The sequence below is a fragment of the Cricetulus griseus genome, chromosome 3, assembly GCF_003668045.3.
Source record: "Cricetulus griseus strain 17A/GY chromosome 3, alternate assembly CriGri-PICRH-1.0, whole genome shotgun sequence".
Lineage (NCBI taxonomy): Eukaryota > Metazoa > Chordata > Mammalia > Rodentia > Cricetidae > Cricetulus > Cricetulus griseus.
In genome coordinates this window covers 73138356-73150661 of record NC_048596.1, presented here as the reverse complement: position 1 = coordinate 73150661, position 12306 = coordinate 73138356, and the positions used below count along the sequence as shown (strand labels likewise).

The following is a 12306-nucleotide window of genomic DNA, read 5'->3' as shown; positions in this document are numbered from 1 at the left end:
GAGAAAAGCCAGGGCTTGTGGGGAGGTAGCCTCAAGCCTGCAGGCCACTCTAACTTCCCACATGATTTCCTATGGGTCTGGGGTAAGTGGCTGCACTTCTAGAGCCTCAGCTTCTCCCATGAGGAGGAGCTATAGGCTATGGGACAACAAGCCAGGGCACCACACACACACACAAAGTATGGATGCTTAAAGTTCCATAAACCTGTCAACCTTTCTCAAGCAGACATTGGACAGGAAGCATAGGGCCCCTGGGAAAGGGGCAAGCTTGGGACAATATGGAGCGTTTGGGGTCCTCAGGGGCCCCATTTCTGGGAGAAGACAAGTTCTGAGCTTGCCATTGGCTAAGCAAGTAGAAAGAAGAAAAACAGAAAACACCTGGGAAATCTTACTCCCTTTATTCTCTTCAACTATTCAACATGACCACTGGTGACACAACACTGTTACTGACACAAGACACTCAAAAATAGGACTTCCCTTCACTCCATAGGGAGAAGTCAAGTGAGAGGGGCTTCCTTTGTGGAGGCAAAGGATTCTGGGAGCCACTCACTTCAGACTGGGGGGTGATGATGGTTTCAAGTCCTCTCCCCAATTCATGGTTCACACCCAGTTCCTTTATGAATCCTATTTGACCTCCATACTCAACACCAATTCTAAGTTTCCCTTGAATGCAGATCAGCCCCACCCTCTCCTATGCTTGGGCTCTTCCCCGGGGGCACTTCTGAGGGCTCTGGCTCAGTATGGAGTTGGCGCCATTATGTCTTCCAGATTTTATTCCAGTAGACCTTTTCCTGAGCCAGCTAGTAGGACTGGGCCCTGCAACAGATTCTCTCAGTGGTATAGCTGGATCTGAGAGGGAGGTGGCCAAAAGAACAGGTCTCACCTCGAGGTCTCTGTCTGCCTTTTTCCTACTAGGAAGCCCAGTCCACCACCTATCCACATGGTCCATTTAGTACTGGAGTCAAGACCATAGCCCTCACTTGTCTCCAGAACATGTGAGCATCCTATCACATATGCTACATCTTAGTTCTCCATAGTCTACAGTCAGCCATGACTACATAGACCGCTTGCCCCCAGCAGACTTCTGATGACACTTTAAGACCTGGGTCTGAGGGAATCTGCTCCTAGTTTTACACAGAATCTCCCTCTAGTTTCTGCTACCACCTTAGAAGGGGACAAATCAGCTTGTACTTAGGAGAGTATCTACTCCATTTCTGTCAATATACACAGACTCCTCCCCATCTCCAAGGTGCTCCCCAACCTGGTACTTGGGACTCTAGCAAGGCTCTCTGTCTGTAGGTATATAAGGCATGCCTTTTCTCTCTTCCCAGGAGGACTGGCATTTTTCTCCCAGTATTCTAGAGTTTGGTCCTTGAAACAGGATAGATGATGGGTCTCTACTTTTTGAACTTTTAGGTAATAGAATAAGAGGTCTCTTCCACAGCTTTGTAGGGATCCAGGTCACTCTTCTGGGCACAGGACTCCTGAAGAGTCATATCACTTGGTGATCAGTCCTCCTACTCTGGATAGTATGTCACTAATGCCAGCACTGGGCTAAGGACACTCCCTTTGCAACCCAAATTCAGGGGACAGTCCTTCCCATTTTTAAGGGTGTTTGTTACTGATGTTTTTGCCAAAGTTTTTCTTCAACCACTTTTAGGGCAACTGTCTCTTCTCCATCACAGAGCTACAGGCATGTGGGCAGGTTTGGCTGGATTAATGACTCATCTAGCCTGTGATGTCTGAGGAGGAGATGGGCCTGGTAGGGAGCATTTCTCAGCCTTTTGTTTCCCTCCAATGGTTCCTGGCTAAGGAGAAAAAGGCCAAAAAGGTCAGGTGAAATCTCTCCCTTTCCCGAGCCAAGATCAAATTTGGCCACCCCATCTCAAGGGCATCCAAGTACTGGGGATGAAGAAGGTGGTCAAGTTTCCATGGCCTCTTCAAGGACTCTGGTCCAGTCTGTGCCATGTCAGGACATCCACCGAGTGCAGCCTGGCTGGCTCATCCTGCAGGCAGCCTTACAGAGTTCACACAAAAGGCTGAGGTTTACATCGTGTTGCTGGTAAATCAAAGCTGTCTATTCTGTTGTCTTGCCATCCCTCGTCACCACAGAGAACCCACAAGTGGCTCTGATGAACTTGTATAAGTCTAGGGAGGACAAGCACATACAAGCCTTGAATCTCTGAAGGAATTTATTCTTTGGAAGTTGACTAGCAGCGAGTGGCTCTCTCCACTGAGGACAGAATTCGAGGAAATGGGTTGCCACTGCAGTAAGACTTGTGGCAGTTAGCTTTCAGGTAAAACCTGAGAGACCTGAGAATGTGGCAGAGGCCCCTTGAAACCCCAGAGGCCTCTCAGAGTAGACATCTCCAGCTAGGCTGGAGAAAGACTGGTCCTGCCTGCCTGAGGAGAACCTGACAGCCTGAACTGGGACCTGCTTGCACTTGAAGTTTAACAAGCTCCCAGGGGGAGGAACTGGCTAGCTTCCATCTGCAGTTTCTCCACTGTGCTTTGCTTCCTTCAAACAAACGTAACTTTCCCCTAATAGCTGAGGTGGTTTCTCAACATTTTCTCAATATTCTTACACTTGAGATTTGTTATACACCTCAAACTCCAGCCTTTAAAATGGCTTGTCGTTTCTGCTTCTTTTCCATTTGGGGGCTTTTATTGATAAGGAACACCCCTCCCCCAGTCTTCCTTCCCCTAGTACACACAATTCACCAAAGAACCCCCAGTGCAACAGACGTCTTGTCTCACCTGTGGGTCTGGAAGCACTTAGTCATCCCCTCCCCATTTCTCTTCTCTTTCTAGCTCTACTGCGTTCCCGCACAACTTCCTCGCTGGTCACTTTCCTCTGTCCAAGGCTGCCAGGGGAGAACACTAGGAAGAGTTCAGGTGTTCCTCCACCATCCAGGGCACCTCACTAGTCAGTGCTGTCTGTATTCCCTAGACCACCACCACCCTACAGGATTCTGATAAGGACTTTGATACAGTTTTATGGGTTTGACTAGAAACATGTTAGAACCTCTTCCTACAATTAATAGGGCTTTTACCCACTATGGTTTATAGGATTTCTCTGCTACAGACTTAAAGGGTTTTTTTCCTACATATTTATAGGGCTTCTAACCCAGCAGTTCTTCTCTACAGCTTATAAGGGGTTCCCACCCACAATCTCACAGGCTTCTCATCGCTGATGCAAATACACTACTTCTTCCCAGGGTCCTTGACCCTCCACTTCTCTATGATCTGATGGGGTTGTCCTGCTTTCCCCACATTCTCAGGAGAGAGAGGTCCCTGGTCTCCAGACCTACTTCACAGGGAGACACCTGGGTGACAGCTCCTGTGGAGGAGGAGCGTTGCAACTTCTGTGAAGCCATCTCCACATTCAGGACACACATAGGGCTTTTCCTGTGAGAGAGTTTTAGGACTTTCCTCTTCCCTATGGCTGCTGCCTGGTGGGGGGGTAGAGGCCTCTCCCTCATCTTCCTGGTTTGTGGACAAGGTGGCTGACTCTGAAGGGGGGTCTTCAGGAGTGGGGGCCCTTTCTTGAGTGTGGGTTTCCTGGTGGCAGGTAAGAGCTAGTCGATCGAGGAAGGAGGCCCCACAATCAGAGCAGCTATAGGGTCTGGCCCCCAAGGGGCTCCTGAGATGTTCCAACAGCACTGAGGAGCTCTTGCCCAGCTCGGAGCTCTTCTGGGACTTCCCACCCGCATGGACTTTCTGGTGCTGCAGCAACTCAGAGCTCAGACCAAAGCTTTTTTTGCACTCCGGGCATTTAAAGGGCTTTCCACTTAGGAAGGAACTGGGCTCTGCCCCTTCCCCAAGGCCAATCCTACACTCGGGAAAGAGAAAGGGCTTTTCGTTGCCATGGGTGAGCTGATGTTGCAGGAGCACAGCCCTGTCGAGGAAGCTTTCTCCACAGTGAGAACAAACATAGCACTTTGAGGAGAGTTGACCTAGCCTTTGGCTGAAGCCCTCCTGACCCTCAGGCACTTTCAAGGACTGTCCTGGGGGGTCAGCTTTGCCCTCCGAAGCACCTGGGTGTGAATTGCCTGCAAAGGGGACCCTGGGGGAGCGGAACTGCGGAGGCTTGGGGGCCGAGTGTGCTGTGAGACCGTCTGCATTTTTGTAGGGGTTTTCTCCAATATGAATCCGCTGGTGCTGCATGAAGATGCCCTCATCATTGAAGCCCTTTCCACAGACCAGACACTTGTGGGGTTTGGCTCCTGGTGGCGGGGTCAGCAGGGAAGGATCCCCAAGCCCTAGCAAGCTGTCACTCTGAGCTCTCCGGGCAGGTGTCTTGCCTCTCTCATGGATCAAGCGGTGCTGCTCCAGCTCCTGAGCCTCCAGGAAGGCCTTGCCACAGTCCGAGCACACAAAGAGGTTCTCGTCCATGTGTGTGCGGACGTGTGTGATGAGGTTGGAGCTCTGGCTAAAGCTCTTGCCGCACTCGGGGCACTTGTAGGGTTTCTCTCCTGTGTGCGTGCGGCGGTGCTGGATGAGGTGCGAGCTTCGAATGAAGCTCTTGCCACAGTCGGAGCACTTATAGGGCTTCTCGCCAGTGTGGATCCGCTGGTGGCGGATGAGCGTGGAGCTCATGATGAAGCTTTTGCCGCAGTCGGCGCAGATGTACGGCCGCTCCCCACGGTGGATGCGCTGGTGGTTGATGAGGTTGGAGCTCACACTGAAGCTTTTGCCGCACTCGGGGCACTTGTAGGGCCGCTCACCTGTGTGTGTGCGCTGATGGCGTAACAACGTGGCGCTCAGCGTAAAGGTCTTGCCACAGACAGGGCACTTGAAGGGGTCCTCTCGTAGATGTGTCCGCTGGTGCTTGATGAGCGTGGAGCTGTGGCCAAAGCTCTTGCCACACTCCAGGCACTCATAGGGCTTCTCCCCAGTGTGAGTGCGCTGGTGCTGTGTCAGCTCCGAGCTCTGGATGAAGCTCTTGCCGCACTCGGTGCAGCGATATGGCTTCTCCCCTGCGTGGATCTTCTGGTGCTTGAGCAGGTTGTGGTTCTGACCGAAGCGCTTGCCACACTCTGGGCACTTGTAGGGCTTTTCACCTGTGTGTGTGGCCTGGTGCTGGATGAGGTCTGAGCTTCGGTAGAAAGCACGCCGGCATTCACCACACTTGTAGGGCTTCTCCCCAGTGTGGGACCGCTGGTGCTTGATGAGGTTGGTGCTTTGTGTGAAGGCTTTCTCGCACTCAGTGCACTTGTAGGGCTTCTCGCCTGTGTGTGTGCGCTGGTGCTGTACCAGATTGGAGCTCCAGCTGAAGCACTTGCCACAGTCGGGGCACTTGTAGGGCTTCTCGCCCGTGTGTGTGCGCTGGTGCTGCACCAGGTGTGAGCTCTGTGTGAAGCTCTTGCCACACTCTGAGCATGTGTTGGGCCGCTCACCTGTGTGGATGCGCTGGTGCCGTAGCAGTTTGGACCACTGGCTAAAGCTCTTGCCACACTCATTGCAAATGTATGGCTTCTCAGCCCCAGAAGGGCGGCCCTGCACTAGCTCCCGTAGGCTGGGTTCACTGGCAGTAACTACTGGGGTGCTGTTCCAGGTGGTGAGGGTTCCCCACTGCCAGTTGGTCTCACAAGCCTTGGTCCACTCAGATGGGGAAGGGACTACCTCAGGGGCTGATGGGTCCATAGTTGTCTGGTGGTCTAAGGGGTTGGAAGAACCGAGTGGGACTGGGGAGTCCTGAGGGACTGAGGCATCCTGGGAGGGGCTCTCCAGGGACATCTCTGGTGGGTCCTTGGATTCTGGACTCTGAGCTGGATCTCCCAAGATGATCTCCTCCCCAGAACTTTCCTGCTGAGGGCTCTCCTCTTCATTCCCACTTTCAGCACCTACAGACAGAAAGGGAGTCTCCAGCCCCCATCTCCTTTCAGAACATGGGGTCTGGTCTCTCTTCCCTCCCCTATGTTTGCCCCGAGTTTGGGCCCCTCCCTGAGCCAGGGCCACTGTCTCATCAGAGCCACAGTCCCTTGTGCCCCTCACCTCTGTGAGCATTGTTCCGGCTCTCTTCAGGACCCTTCAGATCTGGGCCCCACAGCACTGTCTCAGGCTCCATCCCAGAGCTCCCGACTTCGAAGGTTCCAGGTACTCTGGTGGGGAGAGATGGGCACATAATGCGACCTGGTTGTGTGCTTCTCTTGTGTTCCCACTTGTGTGACTCTCAGTGACCTGCCACTCATTTTTCTGGCGCCATCTCTCCCTGAGCCCTGTGGCCCCAGAGGCCTGGTTCCAAACACTGCAGATCTTAAGACTGCAATGAAGCAACTCAGTGAATGTAAAGAGTCAATTAAAAACCCATCAGTCATAACCCTTTGTACCTAGATTGAAGGCTGGAGCGCTATCCAACATCCACAGGGGAGACAGGCTTTCACCCCACACATCCAACGCCCAGAGGCCTGTGCTATTTTGTAAATCAGACAAAGCTCATTAAGACTCCAATTTTCTTCCTTTATGGGACTGCTAATTGAGACCAATAAACTTTCCCTTTATGAGCTCCAGAGAGAACTGAGATTTGCACTTTTTAAAGGGTTAAAAAAAGTTTCCCTCACAAGGACCAGGGCACTTTGCCATTATCCAAGCTCAGAAAGAGGGTCAGTCTAGGGGTGGGAAAGGGAAGTCTGAGGTCAGGGGCTCCTACAGAAGACTCTATACTTGGGGGATAGAAACAGGAGGGTCACAAGTTCAAGGTCAGTCAGCTACAAGAGAGTTTGTCTCAAACAGAATGAAGGGAAAGGGGCTGAAGGAAGGTGATGAGCAAGTGTGTGGAGAACACCTGGGAGGCATGGTGGCTACCAGGCGTCATTATTTCCTCATTGCCTTGGGAGACTCAGGGATCATTTGTCCATTTTACAGATTAGTGGAGAAACACGGGAGTGGGGTATGGGGTGTCCTCCAAGGCCTCTAACTGGGAAGTAACAGAGCTAAGAGCACAAATGCAGTATTCTGTGACTGGTTTGCCCCTGTGTCTGAAAGCATGAGTGACCTTGACAGTCACATGAGATTCAAACTTGTGGGCTCCTGGCAGGACAGTGAAGGATAATGGACTGGAGAAATTCCGGGGAGCAGAATTTCCTTAGTTATAAGAGGAGGAGTTGGACCCAGTGACAAGGTCTGAGAAACTGGGTCTCTGAGCTCTCGGTAATGCTGTCCCCAAAGCCATCCATTACCAGACCCACCGAGGACCCATCCTTCTGCTCTGTTCTTTTTGTCCCCGTTTTATCACATGCCTAGGACAGGTGCCCAGTAAAAACTCTGTTGGATGACTGGATGCCCTAGACACCCCTTGCTCCTGGAAACCTATTTGGTTCAATGTCTTTAACGAGTTGGCAGAGGGATGTCAGAAAGCAAGTTCAGTGTGAGCCCCCTGGGAAAGGAGTCATCTGTCGCTCTCAAAATCGAGATGACTCCCACGAGAGACAGCAGGGCCACAGGAACAAAGTGCAAGAGGGCGCTCACATTTACACATTTAACAGATCCCTGGAGTGGCCTAGACGTGGGGGGTGACAGTATGGATAGGGACAAAAGCTCTCCAGGAGGCAGCTGGTGTGTGAAGCAGTTGAAGCAACAGACAACTAGCTGACCAGTGCTAAGAGCAGCAGCAGAGGCAGAAGTGAGAGTAAAGGAAGAAATAAATTTCATCTACACAGTCTCTCCGATCTGTAGACGGAGACCACTAGAGGTGCCTCCCCGAATGGGAGAAAGGTACTCTGCCGAGTGGACCGAGGACAGGTCCAGGTACCAGGACCGAGAAACTTAAACTCAGGGGCCTACCTTAGAAGGGAAAGGGTTAATGACAAGGCCACATGCAAGAAGTAGCAAAGACAGGGAGGCGATAACTACTGGGAACCAGCCCAGGCCCAAGAGCGCCAGCCTCGGGCCCCGCAGGGCCCCCAGAGGACCGAGGCGGGAAGGACGGCCCGCGGCGGCTGCCTTCCCGCGGAGGAGCGCGCGGCCCAGGGTGACCCTGACAAGGAGGCAGCGGGACCGCCCTCGACGCCGCCCCCCGCACCCAGGCGGACCCGGACTCGAGCGCTTCTGGCCCGGAGCGCCGACCCTGTTCCCGGCCCCGAAAGCCCAGCCGAGCCGCCAGCGTCCCCTCCCCGCCGCGGACGCCCGGGCTTCCCGGTTGCCGGAGAGCGGCTGCCGCCTCGCCGCCCCGGGCCGGACTCGCTCTCCCGGCGGGCGGGCGGCGCGCGCGCGCCTCCCCTCCCCCACGGCGGCCCTCGCGCGGTTCCCACAATCCCCCGGCCGCCGCCCCCGCCGTCCCCGCGCCCCGGGCCCGGCCTGCGCCCCGCACCCGTCGTCGCTGCCTTGGCCCTATTGTTCCCCGGCGGCTGTCCCGGGCCTCCAGGCCACCCCGGGAACCCAGGCGGCCCCAACTCACGGCTCGGGGGTCTGGGAAAAGCCGGAAGGCAAGAGTCCAGCCCCAGGGGACTTAACCCCTTAAGTGCCCTGCCTCGGGGGACGGGCTGGATGCCGGGAACTCTAGGGTCCTTCTCTAGGGGTGATTCCAGGCTGAGGACCCGGGGACCAGTTCAGGGTGACTGGGACGGAGCAGGAAGTGACCCCAGCTTCCCGGGCCCCTCTAGCCTGGAGTCAGAACATCAGCTCTATGGGATTTAACCCTTTGCCTCCCACGGCCTGGGAAAAGAATGGGGAGGGGAGCACGGAAGCGAGGAGGTGGCTGATGACGCCCCTCTCCCTGTGTCTAGTGGCATCGCTCAAGATCAGCTCTTAGGGGAGCTCAGGGGCTGGCGAGGGTCTCCGGATTTCCAAAGGCTCTGCCAGCCGCCCAGTTAAGCTGATCTCAGATTCGGCCGCGGCGGGTCCCCCGAGACCGGCCTTTGTTTGGACTCACCCTGGGATGGGGCTGGTATGCCTGGGTTGGTGACTAGGAGGTGGGAGCAAAGGTTGGGTGGGCAGAGCGGGTCCAGCAGTAAGAGCAGAAGCTGAAGGGCCAGGCAAGACCAGCCTGTGCTACCTAGGTGGCCCCGCCCCCACCCCGTCCCACCACTCCTCTGTCCCCACCACCCCTCTAATCCTCCTGCCCCCCCCACCTCCTCCCGGTCCTGTCTCCGTAGAGGAGGAAACTGAGGCCCTGGGTGGCAGCAGAAAAGCCACTGTAGGGTCCCTGGCCAAGGTGGGCAAGCATTATTTCCTGCATCCCCAAGTAAGGTACCTAATTCACGGCCAGGCAATCCTTCCAAAGACCTAGGAAGCCACAAGTAGTGATGAATGCCTGTAATTCTATTGCTGGGGGTGGGGTGGGGGAGACACGGGGGACGCCGACGAGGAGGGGGTCAGCAAATTCGAAATCGGCCTGGTCCACATAGTTCCAGGCCATCCAGGGCTACATAATGAGCCCCTGTTTCAAAACAAACAACACAATGATCTCCCAGGACCCAGGTAACTGGGCTCCCAAATTTTTCCAGCTTGTGTCTCATTTTCTCCTCACCACAATCCCAACTCTGAATTATCTCTGTTTTACAGACAAGGCCAGCAAGACGTGAGACATAAGGTAAAATATGTAAGGCCACACTTTTAAGTGAACCCTGGTGTGAGGCCAGAGTTGAATTTTCTACCCTCAAAAAGTTGAATAGTATTCAGGCTTGGTGATACATGCCTGTAACCTAAAGGCATTAGCAGGCTGAGGCAGAGAATCAAGAGCTGGAAGTTCAAGGTCAGCCTGGGCTGTACAATAGGACCGGTCTCAAACCAGAACTAAGCCCTGTATGGGAGTGCAGAGCTGTGACGCTAGCACTCTGGAGGCTGAGGCAGGAGGATCACTGTAAATTTAAGGCCAACCTAGTTTAGACAGTAAGAGCCCTGTGTTAAAACGTGGATAAATACTGACTTGTGATAGTGAATAAGATGTTCAACATGTAAAGACAGTTGTATTTAAAGAATACATGAGAAAATTGCTTGTTTGGGAAATGTACCCTATCAGCAATCTGGCCCAAGACAGATGACTTCCCAGAATAGTTAGCTAATATTAAGAAACTGCCTCTATTGTTCTTGCAAGACAATGGGTCCTGGCAACTAACCACTAGTTTTGCTTTCTTTAAAAAAAAAAAAAACTACTTGCTTGCTGGAGATAATTGAGGCACCTGTGGGATGTCTGTTGTAAAATTAGGCACTGCTTACACAAAAGCAGGATGTGAGTTTACCTAACTACGACCCTCCCCCTCCAAAACAAAAAACAAAAACGCTGCAACTTTTTGTGTTTTGGGTTTTTTGTTGTTGTTTTGTTTTTTTCCTTTATATACTCTGCACTAACATCAGATCTGGACTATAGGCAGAGAATTCTGGGTTTCTGGTGTGGTCTTAGCCAGCAATTTTTAATAAAACCTCTTATTTGTTTAAAAACAAACAGCCGGGCTTGATGGTGCTTTCCTTTATTCCCAGCACTTGGGAGACAGAGACAGGTGGATCTCTGTGAGTTCAAGGCCAGCCTCATCTACAAAGCAAAATTCCAGGACAGCTAGGGAGTTACACAGAGAAGCCATGTCTTGAAAAACAAAAACTAACCCAGAAAGATCACAGACTCATAACTCTGTGTGTGTGTGTGTGTGTGTGTGTGTGTGTGTGTGTGTGTGTGTGCGCGCGCGCGTGCGTGCTCGAGTGCACATATGTGTACACACACATGCACCATGTACAAAGAAATCATAAGAGTGTGGAATCAGACAAGGTGGTAGTGGGAGGGCTGAGGATCTAACGACCCAAGTGTCAGAAATTGCAAAGGGATGCAGACCTCTTGTTATTTAGGGTTTAGTGTGTGGCTGGCTTCAGGCTTCCCAGCACCAGCTTCCTTAACCCACATTCCCTCCAAACCCTTCTCTAGCTTGTCTCTGGTTCTAGTAGTCCCCTTAGCTCCTCCCACAATCAGACCTTTGCTCACCTTGGTCACCTACCTCCTCTGTTCCTCATACCCTGTGACAGGGAACTTAAATCTGCTGTCTCTTTTTACCAGTCCTCTACACACATGCTAAAGTCAGCTTTGCTTGGGCAGAGCTTTGCTTTGGTGTTCACTGATGTGTCCCCAGGGCCCACAACAATTGTAGCAAGAGCTCAATTTGTTGAACAGACTGCAAAAACTGGGCCCAGCCCTGGGGCGGGAGAAACTGCAGGGGAGCTGCTGGCTGGAGGTGCAGAGATGAAGTTAATTAGTCCAAAGGAGGTTTTGTTTGTTTACTTTCTGTTTTATCTGGGTTAATTGCTACATTTAACAATCGGTACATAAAAGCCAGGTGTAGAGTCTGCACCTGTAGTCTCAGCCTAATCGGGAAGCTGAGGCAGGAGGACCATGAGTCTAGAAGTTTGAGACCAGTTTGGGAAACAGTGATAGATTCTCATCTTCCTGCTTCTCTGGAAAACCCAAAGATGTAATTGAGTGAAATCGAGGAAATGCCCACTCCAAGTTATGGTTGAGAAGGGTTTTGTAGATACGAGGGAATGTACTGGCAAAGGCAACTGAAGAGAGTCCAGATCAAGGAGAAAAAGTAGTAGACTAAATATGGCCAGTAGACTAAAGCAATTCATGAGAGGAAAGAGAGGGGTGGAGAGCCAGAGAAAGAGGAGAGGGAGATCAAAGAGAGCATGTAACTTGTAAAGAAAGGGTCATATAGGAAACAGAAGCGGGGGTGGAGCCCAAGGGCTGGGAAGGGGTAGGATAGGAGGCAGGTGAGAAGAACAGAGGAGCCACAGTTACTGAGTGAGCCTGGTAGCCGGCCGGTGTGCGCTTTGGTATGGTACTAGGTGTGCACTAGTACCTTCTGTCCTGGGTTTCTTTGGGACCTGACAGTAACATTCAGTGTGCTCACTTGTCACAAACTGGCTGTAGTCAGACAGAAGCTTCCTTAAGTGTCCCAGCATCATTCCTGTGTCCTCAGCTCTCAAGCTGAGAGACAGTGTCACTCATAAATGCCCTTCCCTATTGATTTAACTATAAGGTGGTTTCTTTCATCTTTTCGTGTGTCCCCCACACTTAGAGTAAGAAATACGATAGATGTGAGCTGGCATCTTCTGACATTCATTTATTTAGTCATTTGAAATTAGAATCACATCGTGCAGTTCTGGCTGGCCTTGAACTCTGTAGACCAGGCTGGCCTCAAAATCACAGATCCCCACCTGCCTCTGCCTCCCAAGTGCTGGAATTAAAGGTGCTTACCACTACGCCTGGCCACAGTTACATATGTTGAGTACTTAGTGTGTGTTGGCATTCTTTCCAGTGCTTTACACAGTGGCTTCTTGGACCTCCCAACATATAATGCCAGTCATCTGGAACTCGCCCTGTAG

At 52.4% G+C, this 12306-nt stretch overlaps 1 protein-coding gene across 8 annotated transcripts; it reads right to left on the bottom strand.

Moving 5' to 3' along the window:
- Positions 1-376: 376 nt before the first annotated feature.
- Positions 377-9006, bottom strand: Znf629 (zinc finger protein 629). Of its 8 annotated transcripts, none has more exons than XM_035442184.1 (4): positions 8396-8604; positions 6330-6412; positions 5995-6101; positions 377-5862 (listed from the first exon to the last, which is right to left on the bottom strand). In XM_035442184.1, the coding sequence occupies exons 3-4, from the start codon at positions 6004-6006 to the stop codon at positions 3310-3312; spliced, it is 2565 nt and encodes an 854-aa protein (XP_035298075.1). In that variant the 5' UTR covers positions 6007-6101; positions 6330-6412; positions 8396-8604; the 3' UTR covers positions 377-3309. The 8 variants fall into 8 exon arrangements, with proteins under 8 accessions (XP_035298075.1, XP_027260305.1, XP_027260307.1 ...); XM_027404504.2 differs by having other exon boundaries at positions 377-5843; positions 8396-8602; XM_027404506.2 differs by lacking the exons at positions 6330-6412; positions 8396-8604 and adding an exon at positions 8870-9006 and having other exon boundaries at positions 377-5843.
- Between the last annotated feature and the right edge of the window lie 3300 nt (positions 9007-12306).

What these genes read in the sequence shown, in the direction of transcription:
- Znf629 (XM_027404506.2), bottom strand. Translation starts at nt 6,067, where the DNA reads ATGGAGCCTGAGACAGTGCTGTGGGGCCCAGATCTGAAGGGTCCTGAA. An exon ending in CCGGAACAATGCTCACAGAG is followed by an intron (nt 5,844 to 5,994) that starts GTGAGGGGCACA and finishes TTCTGTCTGTAG; the next exon opens with GTGCTGAAAGTGGGAATGAA.